Source organism: Micromys minutus (genome assembly GCF_963924665.1).
Source record: "Micromys minutus genome assembly, chromosome: 12".
Taxonomy (NCBI): Eukaryota; Metazoa; Chordata; class Mammalia; order Rodentia; family Muridae; genus Micromys; species Micromys minutus.
This window is the reverse complement of record NC_137981.1, coordinates 28639776-28660244: the sequence shown is the minus strand read 5'-3', so window position 1 is coordinate 28660244 and position 20469 is coordinate 28639776. Positions and strand designations below refer to the sequence as shown.

Here is a 20469-nt window from a genome sequence, read left to right as displayed (position 1 = left end):
AGATGAGAAGAGAGGAGTCCAGCCTGCCACCCAGCCTCAGGTTCTTGCCCAGCCATACCCGAGAGACTGGGATAGTATCAGCCTCCCAGTGTAGCACATCTGGGGGCAGCAGGACACGGTCGATGAAGTGCAGGACACCGTTCACTGCCATGTAATCGCTGCTTACTACCCGAGCAAAGTCGTTGAGATAAATGCTGCCCTGGGGGAGGAACATGGTTGCATTGATCAGCTTAAAGCTATGGGATATGCCAGGGCCAGCTCAGGGCTGAGATGACAGCCAGTCCTGGGCTTTGAGGTTGGAGGTGAGTTGGTCAAGGGCAGAATCAAGACATAGGGTAGGGTTTCCATCCCACTACAAGAAGCCTACACAAGGCACCTCACTAGTCTTAACATTGCTGGAGCATGATGCTGGTACCAGCTTACCTTGAGAGTCCCAGGTTGGGACAGGCCAACGCTAACGAGAAGGGCCCAGAGGGTGGGTACCCTTTGGGCTGGACGCCTCTCCCTCTCATTTCTCTCTTATTTAATACTAGGCTGAGTATTAAAGGCAGGGAACTCACCTCCCTTTCACTAACACGCAGAGTGTGCCCAGACAGTGCAGTGACATATCCCTGGTCCAGCAACTCTTGGCTCCCTAGCTTCCGGCAGCCAACCACATGGTAGCGAAACACGAGCTGCCGATGAGCGCGTATCCTAGCCAGTTCATCCTAGCATAAAGTCATGAAGACAGTGGGAGCCAGTGATGTCACCTCTGCCCCTGCAGTTACTAGAGTATCCATCCCTCCCCAGTCTGTTTCCAGGGCTGCATACCTGCGACATGTTGCTTACTGAATCAGCATGTGGCACGAAGACGGTGAACGGCCCATCACCCTTGAGCTCCTTGTATTCCTGGGGAGGCAGGACACAACTTGAGCACAAAAGAGACGGTCTGGGACCAACTCAGAACTCCAAAGGATCTTCTGGGAAAAAACTTAATCCCAAGAGAGACCAAGCCAGCAAACCCCCTCAATCAGACAGGATCATAGATATCCAGAGATGGTTGGAACTTTTCCAGCAGGTCTCAGAGGCCTAGGCTGGGTACTCACCAGGAGGTGGAGGCTGAAGAATGAGGCATACTTGTTTCTTAGGAGCTCCTGGGGGAGCAAAAATCAGCTCAGATTTTGGGCTACCCCCCATTCAGGGTCTGGTACCTGTCCTAGCACCAACAGCTGAGGTCTGGCCAAAGCAGAGACAAGGGAAGGAAAGCCAGGGAGGATTCTGAGCCAGGGCCAGGTTTTCATGTGCCGTAGATGACTTTTTAGCCCAGGAAGAATCAAAGGTCAGATTTGGGGTCATGAGGTCATGGTTAAGGATCAGAATTGAATATGAGGTCTTAGCTAAGACTGCTGTTCAGGTTCATGAGGCATAATCACAATCAAGTCTGGGTCAGACGTGGGAATCATTACCAGTCCAACTCGCCCATGACAGGTGATGCCGTCCCCCACAGTATGAGTTGCGTCGCAGGAACACGTTCTCTGCCCGTCTCCTGTGCTTTTGCACACAGCATAAGGACTGCAGCCTCCATTGTTCTGAGAGTGGGGAAGGGAGGAAGAGGAAGGCTGTGGCAGTGTCCTGCCACCTCGGGAACACCAGCCTCAGGGAAGATGCCTCGCGTCCCCACTCAACCCTCAAATCTTTAGTTCTGCTGTTGAGCCAGACTTGAGCTAGGGGCGAGGGAGGCTCTGGAACCATCCTGGGGATGAAGAGGGCTGTTGCTACCCTCAGTCCCCTTTCCTTGACAAATGTGATAGGACGTGAGGGCCTGACCTGGGAGCAAGGGTCCAGAAGCTTGCAGGTCTGCATGCCATCACCACTGTAGCCCTCACGGCAGCTGCAGGAGACCTGTCACAAATCCCAATCATTGTGGCTGCAGAGAGCCCTGAAGGAAAGGGTCACCCCCAGACTTAGTCTGAATGGAGGCCCCAGTGTCAGGCCTGTGGACTAACCTGCTGGGGGCCTGTGGGGATACATTCAGCATGAACATGACAGCCCCCATTGCGGACGAGACAGCTGTTTATCTCTAGGGGAAGAGACACTGTGACGAGGAGTAGCCCTTGATGAGCCTGCCATGTATCTGTCCCTCTACAGCTCCAAGTGCCCACCTCCTTCCTATTTGGACCCCAAGTCACCACACACCCTTTGTACCTTCGACTCAGATCACTAAGATACCCTTCCCGTCACACGTGTCTCTCTTGGGACACCTCACCTTGGCACAGCTCCCCGTCACCCGTGTAGCCATGCCAGCAGGTACACGTCCGCTGCCCAGGAGCCACCTTGGTACAGTTGGCATAGGGTGAGCATCCCCCATGGCCAGAGGCACAGGGATCCACCTCTAGGGGTAGAAGTTGTGAGACACAGACAGGGGATAAAGGAAAGGGTAGAGAGAAGATGGACAGCCACCCCATGCATTTCAGAGTGGAGCCCAGGATGTCCACCGGGCCAACCTGAGCAATTACTGCCGTTGCCTGAATATCCTGCAGCACAGACACAGACAGGGACTCCAGTGGCATCCTGTATGCAGCTGGGAGGGACGGCAGCCATTTAGCCTGTGTCTGTCCCATCTTTCCCCCAGTCGCCCGGCCACAGGTTGGGATCACTCACTTGGCATTGGGATCACACTTCTTGGGACATTGATGATCAGTGATTTCTGAAAGTAGGACAGAAAGTTCCAGTCACTCGGACCAGAATTGTTCCATATCTTCGCTTGCCTCTAGTCCCCTGGGACCTACTTACTCTGGTCACAGCGGAGACCCTGCCAGCCCGCATTACAGACACAGCTTCCGTTCCCACGCAGCCCCTCCTGGCACAGCCCATGGTCACAGTCACATACTGGAAGCGGGATAATGAAGGACAAGAGTTACTTGCCTGCTCCTATGGTATAGTACCGTCTCCTCTCCTTCCCAAAGACCACCATCCTACTCTATGCAGACCTCACCTCCAGAGCAGGTGGGTCCATATCGGCCCAGCTCACACATCTCACAGGCCGTCCCATGAAACCCCTCTTGGCAGCGACATTCTCCGTTACCCAGGAACCTGTCTTGGCACTGCCCATGGCCTGAGCACACTCCACCTAGACCCCCTGGACATGGCTCACACAGGGTGCCAAAGAAGCCTGGGCAGCAGTCGGGCACCTGTAGGGTAGGGGAATGGGAGAAGAAGGAGAGAGACCCAGGCCAGGATTGATGTCACTAGCCAGGGAGAAGTGATAACAACATCTCAGGGTCACACAGATACAGGGCAGAGCAGCTTGGAAGCACAGACCCAGGGAGGGTAGACTGGAACAGGCAGGGTGTGTTGGATGCTGTCCGCACACCTTCTCTGGTGGGGGGAGGCTCAAACAGAGAGGGTTGTGACTGCATAGATTCCACAGGAGGGACAGGAACCCTGGTTGCTGACACTGGGCTTGGCTGATGTTGTCAGCTCTGGGATGTAACCCTGTATCTCTCTCCCATCCCCATTCCCCAGGGATTAGACAAAGGACCAACAGTAGTCCCTCTGATTTTGGACCTTCCTAAGGCCATTGTTTTGCTGTCTTTGCTGGAGACTCAGCATCTGCCCTTGAAATCAGTCTAAACTCTTCCTTGGGGCATGGGGGTTGGCTCCTCTGCCCCCTCCTCCCTGGGTGAAGCCTTGGTGGGGGGCACCTCAGAGCAAACCTGGATCTTCTTGGCACATGTGTAGGAACAGCCCCGGGAGAAAGATAACCCAGATCTGTAGACACAGCTCTTCCTTGGTGTGTCCTAGAATTGGAGACACACAGGAAGGGTCACTGGTAGCTTGGGCAGACAGGTCAGTCAGTGCACGGGAGACGAACAAATGTGCTGCAAGTGTCAGAGCGAGTGAGACAGACAAATGTGAGGAGGACAGAGAAAGTGAAAGGTAGAGACCAAGGCAGATGAGTCTGATAAGAGGCTGGCAGAGGGACCCAGCCTGGGGCTACAAGTCTGGGTGAAGCTCCTCTGAGCATTGGCTGTGGCTCAGTCTTAACTGCCCATAACAGTTCCCAGCATGGCCGGACCTGGAGCTGTGGCTGGGGGATTAGAGGGAGTATGGAAGTTAAGTCCAGAGCTGTACTGAGCCCAGCCTCACCTGCAGCTGGAAGCCTTGAGTACAGCGGAATTTCCGGGTACAGTTTATGCATTTCTCCTGAGGAAGAAGGGTGAGGTATCAGTTGGTCCAGAACAAGACTAGCCAAGTGATCCTTTCTGCTACCTAGACTAACCATCAGACTAACCATCAGACTAACCATCAGACTAACCATCAGACTAGCCATCAGACTAACCTGCAGACTAACCATCAGACTAACCATCAGACTAGCCATCAGACTAACCTGCAGACTAACCATCAGACTAACCATCAGACTAACCATCAGACTAACCATCAGACTAACCATCAGACTAACCATCAGACTAACCATCAGACTAACCAGCAGACTAACCATCAGACTAACCTGCAGACTAACCAGCAGACTAACCTGCAGACTAACCAGCAGACTAACCAGCAGACTAATATGCAGACTAATCTACAAACTAACCAGCAGACTAACCTGCAGACTAACCAGCAGACTAACCATCAGACTAACCTGCAGACTAACCAGCAGACTAACCATCAGACTAACCAGCAGACTAACCAGCAGACTAACCAGCAGACTAACCAGCAGACTAATATGCAGACTAATCTACAAACTAACCAGCAGACTAACCTGCAGACTAACCAGCAGACTAACCAGCAGACTAACCAGCAGACTAACCAGCAGACTAACCAGCAGACTAACCAGCAGACTAACCTGCAGACTAACCAGCAGACTAACCAGCAGACTAACCAGCAGACTAACCAGCAGACTAACCAGCAGACTAACCAGCAGACTAACCAGCAGACTAACAAGCAGCTGCTTCCCATGGGTTTTGTTTGTTTTAGTGTCACTATATTTAGTTTTACAGAGTGTCACTATGTAGCCCAGGCTAGCCTCAAACTCAAGAGATCTGGGATTAAAAGGGAGTATCATCGGTTGCAGCTGCAGATCTGTGATATCCTCTGGCCCCAGCTTCTCACCCGAAGAGCCTCTGCGTGGCTGTGCAGGCAACGGCTGGAGCCCACTGCCAAGATCCCCGACAGTCCAAAGAGGGAGCTGCCTGGGGCTTCCAGCAAAGGGCCTTCCAGTGGCATGTGGTTCACCTCAGGCTGGAAAGGAGGAGAGCAGGTTGAATCTACCTACCCACTTCTACCACACTCACTTTTAGAGACAAGAAGACAAGAATACAAAGAACACCCTAGGTGTAGGGGGTAACTCCAAAGATTGGGGGAAGTCTCCCTGGAGCAGAAGCTGGGGTCTCCTAAGTAGAGAAGCTTCAAAGGGGTGTCCTAAAAGCAGAGCCCCTGGAAAGGGTGTTCTAATCCCAGCCCTTCAAACCTGGCCACTATGATTGTAGAAGACCAGCCAGTGGGCAGGGCCCAGGAGGGAGTTTCGGTGTCCCCCTTTCCGCAGGACTTCCACTGAGAGTGCTTCCCCAAGTATCACGTGATGTCGTACTATGTCTATGTCCTGCCAGGAATGAGTCAGTTCAGGATTTCTAAGACACTTGAGCACCCTGGGTATCATGCCACCCCCACCATGTTCCTTTGCGGTGGCATAGGAGGCTCATCTTCCCCATCCCCCGGTCCTCACCAGGATACTGTTGTTGCCCTGAGTCTCCAGAGAGTGATTTGTGGGCACAAAGATGGTGTAGGCTTTGGCAGCCTCAATTTGGGCCACCAGTTTATGGTGCTAGGGATAGAGACAGGGAGCAAGGTAAGCATGGCAGCTGGTATGGGGAGCCAAGCACCATCTCCTCACCCCTGCAGCCTCCTGGGAAATTATTTCCCTTGAATGAGCCTCCTTTATACCTTTAGCTGCTCCCCGAAGAGGCGGAAGGCAGGCACTGTATCTAGTTGTTGCAGCAACCCCGGTCCAGTCTGTATGTTACCTCTTGGAGGCAACAAAACCTGGTATAGAGCAGGAGTGGCTGTCAGTCCATCTTTACTAGCCTAAAAATTCCCCACAACTCCCCTCTCCTGCCATACCTGGCTAATAATGTGTAGGATGCCATTGGTAGCAAGGAGGTCAGATACATCCACAGTGGCATTCTGTACCCAGGTTCTCTAGAAGGCAACAGACAGAACTCAGGCTTGCTGGACACAGATACATGTGTGAGAGAGGCTGGCTCTCTCACAGACTTAGACTCTACCAGGCGGATGCATAGACCTCACCAGCACTCACACGAGAAGGGCAAAGTTACACGTGTGGGCACACATGGCTTTCTAATGAGACCACGATGTGTTCTATGCACAATCCCAGAATCAGCCCTGGGCAAGGGACTCCAGGCTTATTTCCTGGGAGTTCTGGTTTAGGAGTTGGGTGTAGCTAGCTATGGGACCGCTTCAGTTCCCACACACATCCAGTGTTCATCTCTTACCCCACTGATGTTGTGAATCTGCCAGTGTGTCGTGGCACTCAGTGTGGCTACTTGTTGCCCACTTAACCGGGCCAGCTCCTCCTCTGAGAAGGCACCCTGGAGAAAGTGAGCCCTAAGGAGAAGATTAGTGTGGCTTACAAAGATCCTTTAGCCTGGTAAACATGGAGACATGGTAAACAAAGAACCAGATTCTCTTAACCTTGTCTGAGAAGAGTCCAAGCCCCACCCAGAATCCCCTCCATGGCCCTTCCCAGCTGTCCACACCTGACCAGTTCTGGCAGCATCTTTGGCTGCAACCAGAAGGCCTGGTCCTCGAGGCTCAGTCTACGGATGGCAGATTCAGAGGGTACCAGGGCAGTCAGTCTGCTGTCAGCGGGAAGAGTGATGCTTGAATTCTGCACGCAGTGTGTGGGAGCAGGGAGATAAAGATGGGCATTTCTTTATCCAGGAAGGCCTTGTAGACATGAGCCCAACCCTAGCATTTTGCCCTGACCCTACCTTGAACCACTGGGAGAAGGCAAAAAAGTGGGCATTGGCCTCCAGCTCCTAAAGGGACAGAAAAAAGCTGAGATTATAGACCCAAGGACAAATTAAAGTCCCCAAGCACCCCCCCCCCAACAGGTACATGGGAGGACAGTACAGGCATAGGGAAGAGGACAAACCTGTGCATCTTACCTGGATGATGTCTCCATAGCAACTGAAGCCATCACCGCCAAAATGAGGGGGGCATGTGCAAACCCGCTGGCCTCCCCCAACTGCCTTGCAGGTAGCCTGGTAGAGTACGGGATAGACAGAGAGATGACAGACAGTTACGGCCCTCCATTCACCATCCAAATGACAAGCTGGGTACCAAGTATTCTCATCTTTCTCCTCCTCCATATCAACCACCCCCTGCTCTGCCTGTGCGGCCCTGTGTCCTTCTATCCCCCTCCAGCTATCCTGTCTGTGTTCATAGAGCTCATTCAGTAGGCCTGCTCCCAGTACCACAGAGCACTGGAAACCATCAAACCAGTCATAACAAGGGATTCGGGGAGCTGGTGCTAAAGAGCAACAAAGATAGCCATGACTTTCAGCAGCTGAGCTTTGGAAAGTAGGAGGGGCAAGGCCTGTGAAAGGCAGGGCTGCTGTAGGTAGAAGGGCAGAGGGAGGTCAAAGGGCAGCAAGGAGCTCAGAGGACTAAGGATTGGGCGGGACAGCAAGGGGGCTGGGCAACCTGGGCTGGTTCTTAGAGGACCTTAATAACAAGGCACAGAGGTTTTATCCTGCGAAAGAGCGAAGGAGTGCTCACCTTAGGAAGATTCCAGTGCTGAGGACAGACAGACATGCCCAGTTGCAGCAGGCCCTCCCCAGGGGCTTGAGGCCCTTAAACCCACTTACCAGCCCATGGCAGCCACCATTGCCTACTCGACAGGGGTCAATGGGGCTGCATTCGTAACCATCTCCAGCGAAGCCCAGCTTACATGTGCATCGGCTCTGGGGAGGCCAGGGAACAGAGAGTCTTATCTCACCACAGACCCCCATCTCGTAAAGACTTATTTATTTTATGTCTATCAATGCTCTATCTGCACGTGCACCTGAGCACCAGAAGAGGGCCTCAGATCCCATTACAGATGGTCGTGAGCCACCATGTGGCTGCCGAGAATTGAACTCAGGACCTCTGGAAGAGCAGCCAGTGCCCTTAACCACTGAGCCATCTCTCCAGCACCAACCTCATTTCTTCCTCTACTCCCCAGGAGATTTGCTCATACCCCAAGGAGCTCTTATTATCTTGCCCTTGGCAATCTGTGCTCTGGAGCCCCCCCCCCCGGGGGGGTGCAGCTCCTAGAGTAAAGCTGATCAAGAGATACCCCTGGCTGGGAAGCCTCTGCAGAGACTCACCAGCACCCTGTACTTTGAACCCCATCAAGGCTTGAGGTCAGTGGCTTGCTGCAAGTGGGCAGGTGTTGGTCAAGGTCAGTCCCAGAAAGGGAACTGGGATCCTACCTCCTCCCCTGTGACCCAGTCAACTGTTCTGGTCTCTTCCCCCATTAGGAGCATGCCTTCTGGCTGGTCTACACTACAAATGAACACAGGTGAGACCCCTCACCTCCAGAACTTAATTTTGGGGATGGGGAATATCTAGCCCAGTGCATTCAAAGCCTCAGTTCTGAGCGCTTTCCAGTCTTCTTTCTACATAGGGTCTCTCTACATAACCCAGCATGGTATTCAGTGAGATCCCTCTGCCCTATGCCAGTCTGAGTTTGTACTGTCAATAAATACTCTACAAACTGCTGAGGATGTAACTCCCAGAGTTACCATAGAACTGAGAAGATGGGGCCATGAAGAGGCTAACTCAGAACCAGCCACGCCTGGCCTCCTGCTGGTACATTAGATAACCTTTTAAAATATTTATTTATGCAAAATTATTTTATTTTATGTGTATGGGTGTTTTGCTTACATGTATGTGTGTGCACCATGTGTGTTCCATGTAGGCACGAAGGCCAAAAAAGGCATTGGATCCTCAGGGACTAGAGTTACAGACAGCCGTGAGCTGCCATGTTGGTTCTGGGAATCAAACCCAGGTTCTTAGTAAGAGCAGCCTGGCTACTGACCCATCTCTCCAGCTCTAATTTATTTTGCTTAATTTTTACATATGGGTGTTTTGCCTGCATTGTGTCTGTGTATGATATAAAAAACAAAGTTTTTAGGGGCTCCAAGACTTTCCCAAAACATCCCCATCATTAGAATGTGAGACCCTAAAGACACAGAAATGGTTAAAGCCAGACTCAGAGATTTTCCAGTCATCCCAAGGCTATGAGATCCTGCCTGTGCCTGAAAAATAAAAACAATGGCCCAGAGTAATTCTCAGAAAAAAAGACCCACAAAATATACTGACTGATAGCCACCTAGCCCTCTAGAAAGCCCTAGATAGGGACCTGACACATGTCATAGTTAACTCATGCTCTAATCACCCAATTCTGAAAACAAAACCCCTCAAAGTTTTGAAATATGTAAACAAGGTTCTAAGAATGTAAAAACAAAGTTTTAATGGACAGGTCAGGCTATGCTGTCTAAGCTGAGTTAAGACAAAACAAAAACGACTGCTTTAAGAACAGCTCCCCTACCCCTCCCTGTACTAAATTCCAAGGAAAATGCAAATTGTCAACAACCTTACTGTCAAAGTTTCTCCTCCCTTTCCTCCCCCATTCCTTTCCTCTTTCTGAAAATTATACTGCTGACCAATGGTAAAATTGTAGTTCACCCCCCTCACCAAAAAAAGTATAAAAGATGTGTGATTTTTGAGTTCGGGGTTGACTTTCCCTGTGAGGATGAGCAACCTCATGTACATGGAATAAAAACCTCTTGTTATTACAGCGGTCTATCATCTAATTGTGCTCTGTGGGTCGTGCTCCTGAGTTAAGACTCCTTGGAGTCTTACAGCATGTACTACATGCAGGCAGTGTCTGCAGAGACCAGAGGGAGGCATCAGGTCCTCTGAAACGAGTTTTGGACAGTGCTTACTGCCATATGGGTGCTGGGAATCTAACCCAGATCTTTTGGAAGAGCTACAAGTACTTAACCACTGAACCATCTCTCCAACTCCAGATTAGGTTTTCTGTTCTTTTGAGGCAGGGTCTCTCTATTATGTAGCTCTGGTTAGGTAACAGGCTGGCCCTCAAACTCACAGAGATCATCTGCCTCTGCCTCAGGAGTGTTGGAATCAAAGGTGTGCCCCACTGTGCCTGGTCTGTGTTAGAACTTGTCAGAACTCTGGTTTGTGAGCCTCAATTTTTTGATCTAGAGGCTCTGGGTACTAAGATCCCATAACAACTATGCAAGACTGGATTATAGAATTCCAGAGATAGATTTCTGTGAACGTATAGACTTGGGACCTCCAGAGGCAGGGTCTCCTCCTGCCTTGTTTAGCAGTATTACAGGCCCTGAGTCTATGAGAGAGGTTGTCCTACCATGGGTACTTTGTTACACATTGGGATCAGTGGGTACATGACCTCATCTGCATCTGTGGGTCCAGACTCTAAGCTTACAGGGGATATCCCTAAACTTACGTTGGGTTGGGAAAAGTCCCCAGCTATCCTTCTGTGCCTTACCTGTCCAGGGCCCACATAGCTGCAGAGAGCATCAGCATGGCAGCCACCGCGAGTGTCCAGCCCACATTCATCGATGGCCACACAGATGCGGCCATCCCCACTCCAGCCTTTGTGGCAAATACAATGGTGGGTACCCAGGTCTCCAGGGACACATTCGGCCTGTGTGGGTTATAAATAAGTGACTTGGGGTTGCACAGTCGTGGCTGAAGACCAAGGAGCCCCATCCTGCCCCTGGGTCAGTAAAAGGGTAAGGAGAGAGAGCGAGAGAGGAACTAACGTTTTCTGAGCAGCCACCACGGTCTGGGCGTGAGCAAGGATTGCTGCGTTTGCAGGAGAAACCATTACCTTCAAAACCATCATGGCAGACGCACCTGGCAGAGGGGAGAATGAGCAAGCTGACATGTAATTATGGGCAGAATCCAAAAGGAGCCAGAGGCCTCCTCACCTGGCGACACCCTCCTGAATAACACAGTGAGCATCCACGTGGCAGGGCTGCGCCAGTCCTATGGACCCACAGTTTCCCATGGACTCATTGCAGAAGCGGCCTTGGAATCCAGGAGCACATGTACCCTGCTGACACACCCCTCCACTGCCAGGACGGTTGTCACACAGACCATGGACACAACCACAGTCTGGAAGGGAAGAGAAGGGAACAGAGAAACCGGACAGGAAGCCGGGCTTGTTAAGAGCCAGGGTTGTTTTGTAAAGTACGGGTTGGGACTGGAGATCGAGCAGCTATAATAGACTATATGTTATTTGAGCCTGTATTAGGATTCTTGAATCGTATATTATTTCAAAAATTATTCCAAACTTGATGAACAAGCAAGTAACTGCAAAAGAGGCCATTTTGGATTTTTTTTTTTTTTTAGTTATATTTTCTTTGCTTTTGTTTTTTGTTTGTTTTTGTTTTGAGACAGGGCTTCTCTGTGTAGCCATGGCTGTCCTGGAACTCACTTTGTAGACAATGTTAGCCTTGAATTTAGGTATATGCCTGCCTCTGCCTCCTGAGTGCTGAGATCAAAGGCGTGCGCCACCACACCCGGCTGTGCCCTTTTGAATTTTTAGTCGTCTTCTCTATCGACTCTGCCTCCAATCCCACTATCAGAAAGTCTCCTGTGTGTGTCTTGCTGAAATCCTGCTTGCTTTAGATTAGAACACAGTTCTCTTCTGGCGAAGAGAACAGCATCTATTGCTGTTCTCCAACGGCACCAGACTCTGTGGCCTCCATCAACCTCTTAGGACCCTGTTCCTTCTGGGGAGCCTCTAGCCAACTTTTCTGCATAGAGCGTCTTTCCCCTGGAAGTGCCTAGGCCAAGGACACTCACCCTCCTGGCACTGTTCCCCATGCTTGTTTGGGTTGGAGCAGACATGGCAGGCAATCCCCTTGTAGTCCGGAAAGCAGAGGCAGGCTCCATTGCCCTGGACGCCATCGCTGCACTGTAGGATGGTAGACACAGGGTCAGTCACAGGCATGGTTACCACAGCCCCACCCCCATGAATTTCCCTCCCTGGTGGGCTCTGAGCTCTTATTTCTGCTGAGACTTCACCCTGGAAGTGACCTCCAAAATCAGTGAAGCCACCAGAGTAACCCCCAAAAAGGCTCATGGCCCCAGCAATGCTTTGAACATTAACTGCTGTGTTCTTCTGTGGCAGGTACTAAGGAGCCCTGATGTCCTAAGGTGGCAAAAATAGAATAGTAAAAAACACTGCCAAGTTATCTTTTAGTCAATGGAAAACCTATCAAAACAATTACTTCTTTTTAAAAACAGGTTGAGAGCCTGGCATGGTGGCATATGCCTTTTATCCTATTACTCAGGAGGCAGAGGCAGGTTCCAGGCCAGTCTGGTCTACGTAGTGAATGCCAGGACAGCCAGGGCTATGTAGTGTGGCCCTGCCTCATAAAAATGCTTTTAGTGTGTTTGTGTGTGTCTCTGTGTGGGAATGTGCACATGATTGAGTACAGAGGCCCATGGGGGTGTTGGATCCATTGGAACAGAAGTTACGGGTAGCTGTGGACTACCTAACACGGAACCAAACTCAAGACCCTCCGCAAGAGCAGCCTGGGTTCCTAACCATTGAGCCACCTCCCCAGACATGAATGATTTCGTTACACTTGGTAAGGGTGAGGACTCACGTTGCCTTTGCCGTAGCAGGGGTTGGAGAAGCCCCCAGGACACTGTGTGCAGTCGGGCCCAAAAAACCCTTTGCAGCAGCCGCGTTTCTGCAAAACACAGAGCATGCCTGACACCCCGCCCATGCCAACTCCCACTCAGAAAGCGCCTGCATCCTGCTCATCTCTAGAGCACAGAAATCGGTATGGATCCCCACCCCAGAGGCACCTCTTTAACCATTAACTTATGGGACAGTGCTAGGGTTATAGTTCAGCCACAAAGCGCTTGCCTATCAGGTGCAAGACCTTGAGGTCTAGTCCCAGCACTACAACAAATACAAAAGTTCTTCGAAACCAAACAAAAGCAATGCCTGGGAAGGGAGGTCTCCTCAACTCAACTGGGGAACCCCAGACAGAGAGGAAATGCCCAAGGTCCCCAGGGGGTCACATGCCTGCCCGGACTCACTGTGATGGTCTGGTTGCAGTAGTCAGCACAGCCTTTCTTCAGAACGTTGAGCCCAGTTGGGTCATGGGTATAAACACACTCCTTGGGGAAGATATCCTAAGGCATGCCATATAAGTCCAGTCAGCAGAGTGGATGTTGGGCCAGCCTTTGGCAAGCAGCCCTGGTCCCATTCTCTCACTCTGAGCAGGGCTGGAGCATGCTGAGTCGCCGTCCTTGCTCCTACTCCCCACCACAACCTGGGTATGCTTAAGGGTCTGGCAAAAAGGGATCCATCCCTGATGGCCGGGCTAGGGGTGCTCACCATTTTCACACTGTTTGGGGGGCATATACTGGTATTCAAGGCTTGGCAATCCACACAAGAACCCTATAAAAGACAAAGCAGGGAAGAGGGAAGGGAGGAGGGTCAGAGAGAGATTCAACAGCCCTGAGATGGTGACTCAGAGCAAAGACCTGAGGGAGGAGACGGAGCCAAGTGTAGAGAGACCAGGAAAGATGTTGCAAGGAGCCTGTAAGAGGCAGGTGGTTACCAGACTCCCCAAATGTAGGGGTGCACTAGTCACCACAGCAGGCTCTGGTGGAATCACCTAGGACTGTCTTCCTTCACTGTGGTCTTCTGGCCTACGGCCAACTGCCCTGGCGCCACATGGCCCTCCCTCAGTGAGAGCTCAACTGCCACTCCCCTATGCTTTCAGAACCATGAGCCAAACTAAGCCTCTTTCTCTGTATTACCTAGTCCCAAATATTCTGTGGCTGCAACCCAACAGTGCTGTCCTTAGTCCATGTTCTAGGGATGGGGTCTGGGTACAGGGTGGAGTCTGGGTTCGGCGCAGGGCTCACCGGCACAATCTGGTGCTGTTCTTCATCACAGTGCTTAGGAAGGATAGGCAAGATGGTGGGGGGCAGCAGGATGCCTTCCAGCATGTGGATCACACCATTGGCAGCTGGCACATCTACCCTCCGCACAGGGATGCCCTCGGGTCCCAGCAGGATGCGTCCCTGCAACACAGAGCTCCTGTGCTATATCCAGCCCAGCAGGCTTCAGAAGGCCCTTGTTCTCCTCTGTTTCTGCCTGCTGTAGCTTTACTTCATGCTACGGGACCCATGTCCACTTTCCTAGCCCAGCTGGGGCCTTGTCAAGTATCCTGCCCACCATAGTATTTGGGGGCACACCAATAGGTGTGAACAAAGCCAGCAGCTCCTGCAATGAACCATGTGCCCAGCTGCCCACAGCTCTCACAGGTCTCACCTCCTCAGAGATATTCACAGTCAGGACCTGGTTGGCCATGGTGAGGACACGCCCCTTAGAGAGGAGCTTCTCAACTGTCAGCTGAAGCAGGAGACAGTGGTTTTAGGCTGGGCACTGGCCACACCTTGTTCAAGTGCTACACAGTGACTCTCAGAAGTGAAAAGGCGGGGATAAGGAAATCAGGTCCCCAGGAAGATCAAAACCTGTAGTAGTCCTTGCAACAGGGGACACCATGAAGGGGATGGGACATCCTCTCACCTGGCCATGGTTGTAGATGTGGTACCGTACCAGCTCCTGAAGTTTGGAAAGGCCCTGAGGGGAGGAGTCAATTCCTGGAGGTCGATTGGGGAGCCCTGGCAGCCCCAGCCCACAGCCTTGTCTCCCCATAGAACTTACTGCTGTGAAAAGGTAGATCAGTCGGCCGTCTCGAAGGCTATCCACAGCTTCATTGCTTGGAGCAAAGACTGTGAAGGGCCCAGGCCCATCCAGGATAGATGGCAGCCCACAGTTCTGCAGCAGCAGAATGTAGAATTAGACAGATCCCTGCCTCTGAGCCCTACCTGGTTCCTGCCGCTGTCAATCAGCAGGGAACTGGTTAACTGAGAGACAATGGCAATGCATTGGTACATGCCCCCGTAAAGCCTCAGGGATAGGGGCAGGGGGCTCTAGGAAGGTGAGAAGGGCAGATTCTGGGGCAGTAAGCTGTTCTGGTCTGGATATCCAGCTTGCTAGAGCTCCTTTTCCCAAGCTCACCTCCAGGATAGTTTCAAATCGCGAGAAAGCCTCTGTAGAAGCAAGTATCTGGCCAACAGTTTTCTGTAGGGATAAGAGCCACAGGGCAGGATGAGGTAGCTTTTGCCCCAGGAGGAGGAGCCTAGCCTCCACCAGTCAGAGCAGTCTCATAACTGGCCTTAATACAGTGAGACATTCCCTACAGCACAAAGTGGAGAAGAGGTCATTGGCTCACCTTGGGGTCCCCTGGAAGTGGGGGTGGAAGCTGCCATCGTAGGGCAGTGACCGTATGGAAGACCCCATTAGCCGCTATGAAGTTGTTCTTGAGGATACTGAACTGCTGGGGCTGGTCTTCGTACTTGTAGGTGTATCTCTGAAGAGATAGACACAGGACTATGTTCCCCATGCCAAACCCTCTGTTCTTCAGTTCCCTTCCTGCCACATGTCCTCTGCCTGCCATTCCTCTGGCCCCCAGTCTGAGGTCCCTTTCATACCTTGGTTTTGAAAGTGACAGTAATCTCCTGGCCAGCTAGTGTCCACCACCTGCGTGTAGTTGAGGGCCCTATATTCTCCAGGATGTGCTCTCCCGCGATGATATGTTGTCTACAAAGCTGCCGGGCAAGTGTCGCCTGCAGACACACCACAGGAATGGGGTGTTGGGTAAAGCCCAAACAGGCCAACCCTCTTTGTTCCTCTCATGTCTGAGTTGCAGAGGACAAGAGGCTTTGCAGGCCACCATCTCAAAAGGAAGTTGTCATGAACAGGGAGCTAGCTCATGGCCTACTTTCAGGGAGAAAGGGCTCACATTCATGTTACTGGAGGAGCCGGAGAACATGGATGGAACCAGAACGGTGAATGGGCCCGATGTGGTAAGGATCTCCTGACAGCCTTGCTCTGTAGGTGGAGATGTCTAGCGTCAGAATTCTTATGGGGAACTCCTGGGACAATGGGTCTAGATGTCTAGCATGGGAAGGGGACATTAGTGCTGGGACCAGTCCCCACCTCCATCCTGGCCTCACCCAGTTCTTGGGCAAAGAAAGTAGTGTCTCTGCTGAGACTAGATTCCCCCTCCCAGCTCTGTGGGAATGGGGTAGGGGCATGGTCACAGGTAAGCCTGGGGGGCACACACCCAGCATGCCAATGGCCATTCTTAACGAGAGGAGCACCAGGCCAATCTGATTGGCCTTTCGAATTTCGTGGAGCAGATGTCCGTAGCAGGAATGGCCATCGCCCACCTCGTCACTTTTGCACACGCAGCTGGAGACCCAGAGAGACTGGTCAGGGAAAGGACGGGTCATCCCCTTGATCCCACCCCCACCCAGTCCTGCCTGCTAGGTCCTGACAGTGGAGGCACACAGAGGAATACACTGCCCACTCCACCCCTGCTCTGTGTCCATCCCCCTTGGCCCCTGTGCCAACCTGGTCTTTCTATCAGGGGTCACCTGACAGGTGGCTGATTTGTCGCAGGAATGTGGTTTGCACAAGACATGGCATCCCTCAGAAGCATTCTTGTTAATGCCTGTCATGCCTGGCCAGCATATACAGGAGGCCTGGGAAAATGGCGGGGGGGAGAAGGGGATCACATCCACCAGTGAGAATACAGAAAAACTGTTGGCATATGCATACCTCCCTCACACGGCCCTGCTGCCCCTCCTCCAAGACCAAGGCTGGCATTCTCCTCACATCTGAGGTGTTCAGTTAACCTGGGACCCGCCTAGAATCCCACAGCCAGAGTTGGCAAGTTGCTTGTGAAGCAGGTGACCTAACTCACCTTTCCTGGCCCTCGGTATATGCAGAAGGTAGAGTTGATGGGGCAGCCACCAAAGTTGGTGAGGCATGGGTCCCGGGGCATACACACTTTCCCGTCACCATGGTGATTCTCTGGGCAGCGACACTGAGCTTGCCCCTTGGGAGTCACTGAACATCGGGCCAGTGGGGAGCAAGGAGATGACTGACAGGGGTTAGGAGCTAACAGGGCAGAGAGAGCATGAATGAGTTGAGCCCCAGAAGCCCTCTCCCCTTCATGGTTTCCACCATAGGCCCCCTGCCTCATAGGAAGAGTTTTCTTTCTACATAAGTAGCTAGACTGTAAATACTAATATAAAATGTTACCCTCCCAGTCCCTGCCACCCACTGTGCTCTCCAAGTTGGAGTCCCCTGCCCCAGATCACATGCTTACCAAGACAAACATTGTCTTGCTGAGTGTATCCGGGCAGGCACCTGCAGGTGGGTTCCTCTGCTGAGCACTGGGAATTCTGGGGGCATCTCAGGCTTTGGCAGACTGGGAGCTCTAAGCAGAGAGATTACAGTGAAGGCCCAGCCTCAGGTTGAGGAGGAGCAGAAACACTCTGCCATGCTTGCTGTGTGACTCCAGGCAGCTGCCTTACCTCTCTGAGCCTCCAGACAGTGGAAGTCTGGCCCAGGTCCTGCTGAGACTCAGACACTGTCACCCAGTTGTCCTTCCCTCCTCAGGGCACAGAGAACCTGCTGCCCCAGGCAGCACTGCTCACCTTGGTCACAGTGGGGGCCCGTATATCCAGCAAAACACAGGCAGCTTCCATTCCCTTGTGGCCCGTGGCTGCATATGCCATGCACGCAGTTGCACACTGAGAGGGACATACGAGGGCACATGGAACCACAGCCTCACCAAGGTACATACAGAGACATCTCACCTTCCTGCCCTCTGCGTGTTTACAATGTTGAGAGACTAAAGGATCACAGTAGAAGGGGAAATCCCTGAGGGAGCCAGGGAGTAGAAAGAGGGGGCTTCCTGGAGGAGGCTTTGGAGACAACCATGTACAAGAACCTCAGGGCAGGACCCAAGGCCATCATTCCAGCAGGGAAAGGCAAGACTGAAGAGTTAGGAGGGGTCTGCAGAGACAGATAGGATTGGCCTTGCCCAGAGGCCCTGCAAGTTCACCTGATTGGCAGTCAGGCCCAAATCTGTTGGGGTCTCGGCACTCCTGACAGGCTGAACCGCTGAAGTTTTCCTGTTAACACACTAAGTCAGTGGGGTTCCCCGGACACCCCCGCCTCATCCCTACCCGATTCTTACCTGGCATACACAGGTCCCATTTCCATCTATGCCATCCAGACAGGTCCCGTGGCCACTACATGGAGTCGTCGGACCACCAGGGCACTCTGTGGACCCCCAAGAACTCAGCTGTTTCTCAGAATACTTCCTTTACCTCTCCTCCAGCCCCTCCCCCAGGACAGCTAGGGCTAGGGAGCCAATGCCCTCAGTGAGTAGTCACTGGTTGAACAAGGTTGAGGGCAGAATGAGCGCTGGAGCCTGGGGAGATTGGAGCAGGGAAGGCGGCCTCTTCCATACCGTAGCACCTGGATCCCCAGTAACCAGGGCAGCAAGCCTTCTGCACCACGTCTTTCTGGCACTCCTGGTTGCAGCCACTTAAGGATATCACAGAGTCCCTGAGCTGCAACTCATAGCTAGGAGAGAGCAGGTGGTGGGGTGGTGGGCACCTGTGGCCGTCACCCTCCTCACACTGAATTCCAGGAATCTTATCCCACCCACCTCTCTCCTCCCCACCTAGCCCAGGGCTGAGTCCAGGGCCCAGCACAGAGTAGGTTCCTGGGAAACACCCTTCCTCCTCCCTTCCTGTGCCACCTGACCTGTAGGGCACAACAGGTGTGCGCCTAATGGGACTTTGTTTGCTCCTGCTTGGAGGTCAGTGAGGTTCCTTGGGATGTCCTGCCACCCTCCTGAAAGTGGGCAAGAAGCAGGTAGGTCCATACCGACAGTCTAGGAGTATCTTCTCTGGGAAATTCCGAGACCAGCCCAAGGGACACAGCTGCTTCCTGATGGCTGCACATGCAGTGCAGGGTGTGTGAGTGACAAACTTGGTGTGCACGTCGCAGCGTTTAGACTGCACCTAGGCCGTAGGCAAAACATACAGTGAGGGGCCTGGACTGTGGTCTAGCCTGAGTCCATGCCAACCACACCAAGGCCACAGTTCCCTCCAGGAGAATCATTTCCATTTAAGGTAAGGACATCGAAGTCCCAGGGTAGCCTTTTCCCAAAATGTCATAGGGACAGGGTGGGAAGCAGTGTCTGGAGTCTGAATTCATTGCATAGAGCTCCTTGACTTCTTGGTCCAAACAAACCCGCAACAAGCTTCACACTGTGTGCAGGAATACACTGACTTCACCCTCAGTCTGTCACACTAGGACAAAGCACAAGCTTTCTGCCAAGCGCCAGCACTAAGCTGAGGGTCTGGCCTCCCATGTTAGGGCTAGGTAGCCATGGCTCAAAAAGGCCCATGGCAGTTCTGGCCCAAGGCCCCACCATCCAGGTAATGACAATCAATGGGGGTAGCAGGGAGAACAGGACCCAGGATGTTTTAATTTCATTTCTGTTGTTGTAATAAAATACCCTGATAAGACATAACTTAGAGGAGTGGGGCTTGTTTTAAACTCACCATCTCAGGTCACAGTCCATCCCCGTAGGAAGTGACAGGGACGTAAAACAGCTAATGGTATCACACCCACAGTCAAGCAGAGAGAAAAGCAGGGGGCTGGAGTTAAGAGCACTGACTAGTCTTCCAGAGGTCCTGAGTTCAATTCCCAGCAACCACATGGTGGCTCACAACCATCTGTAATGGGATCTAATACCCTGTTCTGGTGTGTCTGAAGACAGCTACAGTTACTCACATACATAAAATAAATATTTTTTTAAAAGAGAGAAGTAAAAGCATAACGTCTTAGTGCTCAGTTTGCTCTCTACATTTAGACAGCCCAGAACCCCTATGTAGGGAATGGTGGCACCCACAGTGGGCACCATTAACAGAATCAACACCATCTTCCATAAGCATACCCACAAGCCAATGTTATCTAGGCAAATTTTCATTGAGACTCCCTTCCCAGGTGATTCTAGGTTCTGTCAACTTGACAACTGAATTTGGACCTGAAGGTTGTAAGAGAGTTGGCCAGGGTCAGTGCTCTGGCTGAAGGTGGCAGCAGCAGAACTAAGGCTGGAGATGAAAAGAGCAAATGCCCTGTGTGGCATGCAGGGTAACCTGAAAGAGGGTTTGGCTAGAGGCCAGGCTGACAGCTGAGGGCTAAGCTTGGGTGAGGCCCAGTTGCTGCACCCTCAGGACTCAGTTAATGAGTTGTTTTTTAAATGTATTTGTTAATTTATTTTTAAGATTATATATATATATATATATATATATATATATATATATATGAGTACACCATTGTTGTCTTCAGAAGAGGGCACCAGATCCCATTATAAATGGTTGTGACTCACCACATGGTTGCTGGGAATTGAACTCAGGACCTCTGGAAGAGCAGCCAGCGCTCTTAACTGCTGAGACATC

General features: G+C 52.0%; 1 protein-coding gene across 1 annotated transcript in view; it reads right to left on the bottom strand.

The window, feature by feature from the left end:
* Nucleotides 1–20469, bottom strand: part of STAB1 (stabilin 1) — a 29921-nt gene that overhangs the window by 6283 nt on the left and 3169 nt on the right. Inside the window, exons 2-49 of the mRNA XM_080926644.1 lie at nucleotides 18887–19023; nucleotides 18465–18580; nucleotides 18189–18274; nucleotides 18054–18123; nucleotides 17644–17739; nucleotides 17313–17423; nucleotides 16905–17101; nucleotides 16553–16683; nucleotides 16263–16390; nucleotides 15939–16027; nucleotides 15628–15762; nucleotides 15369–15506; nucleotides 15155–15217; nucleotides 14798–14911; nucleotides 14660–14713; nucleotides 14402–14482; nucleotides 13993–14151; nucleotides 13457–13519; nucleotides 13156–13251; nucleotides 12714–12800; nucleotides 11905–12016; nucleotides 11025–11211; nucleotides 10857–10950; nucleotides 10580–10738; nucleotides 7869–7964; nucleotides 7167–7262; nucleotides 6990–7037; nucleotides 6756–6886; nucleotides 6492–6603; nucleotides 6100–6177; nucleotides 5923–6021; nucleotides 5705–5803; nucleotides 5450–5581; nucleotides 5092–5220; nucleotides 4129–4185; nucleotides 3696–3779; nucleotides 2975–3170; nucleotides 2773–2868; nucleotides 2641–2686; nucleotides 2484–2560; nucleotides 2246–2371; nucleotides 1986–2059; nucleotides 1807–1881; nucleotides 1446–1568; nucleotides 1086–1133; nucleotides 811–888; nucleotides 561–707; nucleotides 59–199 (exon numbers count right to left, since the gene is read on the bottom strand). Of these exons, the coding sequence (XP_080782770.1) occupies nucleotides 59–199; nucleotides 561–707; nucleotides 811–888; nucleotides 1086–1133; nucleotides 1446–1568; nucleotides 1807–1881; nucleotides 1986–2059; nucleotides 2246–2371; nucleotides 2484–2560; nucleotides 2641–2686; nucleotides 2773–2868; nucleotides 2975–3170; nucleotides 3696–3779; nucleotides 4129–4185; nucleotides 5092–5220; nucleotides 5450–5581; nucleotides 5705–5803; nucleotides 5923–6021; nucleotides 6100–6177; nucleotides 6492–6603; nucleotides 6756–6886; nucleotides 6990–7037; nucleotides 7167–7262; nucleotides 7869–7964; nucleotides 10580–10738; nucleotides 10857–10950; nucleotides 11025–11211; nucleotides 11905–12016; nucleotides 12714–12800; nucleotides 13156–13251; nucleotides 13457–13519; nucleotides 13993–14151; nucleotides 14402–14482; nucleotides 14660–14713; nucleotides 14798–14911; nucleotides 15155–15217; nucleotides 15369–15506; nucleotides 15628–15762; nucleotides 15939–16027; nucleotides 16263–16390; nucleotides 16553–16683; nucleotides 16905–17101; nucleotides 17313–17423; nucleotides 17644–17739; nucleotides 18054–18123; nucleotides 18189–18274; nucleotides 18465–18580; nucleotides 18887–19023 (5091 nt within the window). The remainder of the gene's footprint in view (nucleotides 1–58; nucleotides 200–560; nucleotides 708–810; nucleotides 889–1085; nucleotides 1134–1445; nucleotides 1569–1806; nucleotides 1882–1985; nucleotides 2060–2245; nucleotides 2372–2483; nucleotides 2561–2640; nucleotides 2687–2772; nucleotides 2869–2974; nucleotides 3171–3695; nucleotides 3780–4128; nucleotides 4186–5091; nucleotides 5221–5449; nucleotides 5582–5704; nucleotides 5804–5922; nucleotides 6022–6099; nucleotides 6178–6491; nucleotides 6604–6755; nucleotides 6887–6989; nucleotides 7038–7166; nucleotides 7263–7868; nucleotides 7965–10579; nucleotides 10739–10856; nucleotides 10951–11024; nucleotides 11212–11904; nucleotides 12017–12713; nucleotides 12801–13155; nucleotides 13252–13456; nucleotides 13520–13992; nucleotides 14152–14401; nucleotides 14483–14659; nucleotides 14714–14797; nucleotides 14912–15154; nucleotides 15218–15368; nucleotides 15507–15627; nucleotides 15763–15938; nucleotides 16028–16262; nucleotides 16391–16552; nucleotides 16684–16904; nucleotides 17102–17312; nucleotides 17424–17643; nucleotides 17740–18053; nucleotides 18124–18188; nucleotides 18275–18464; nucleotides 18581–18886; nucleotides 19024–20469) is intronic.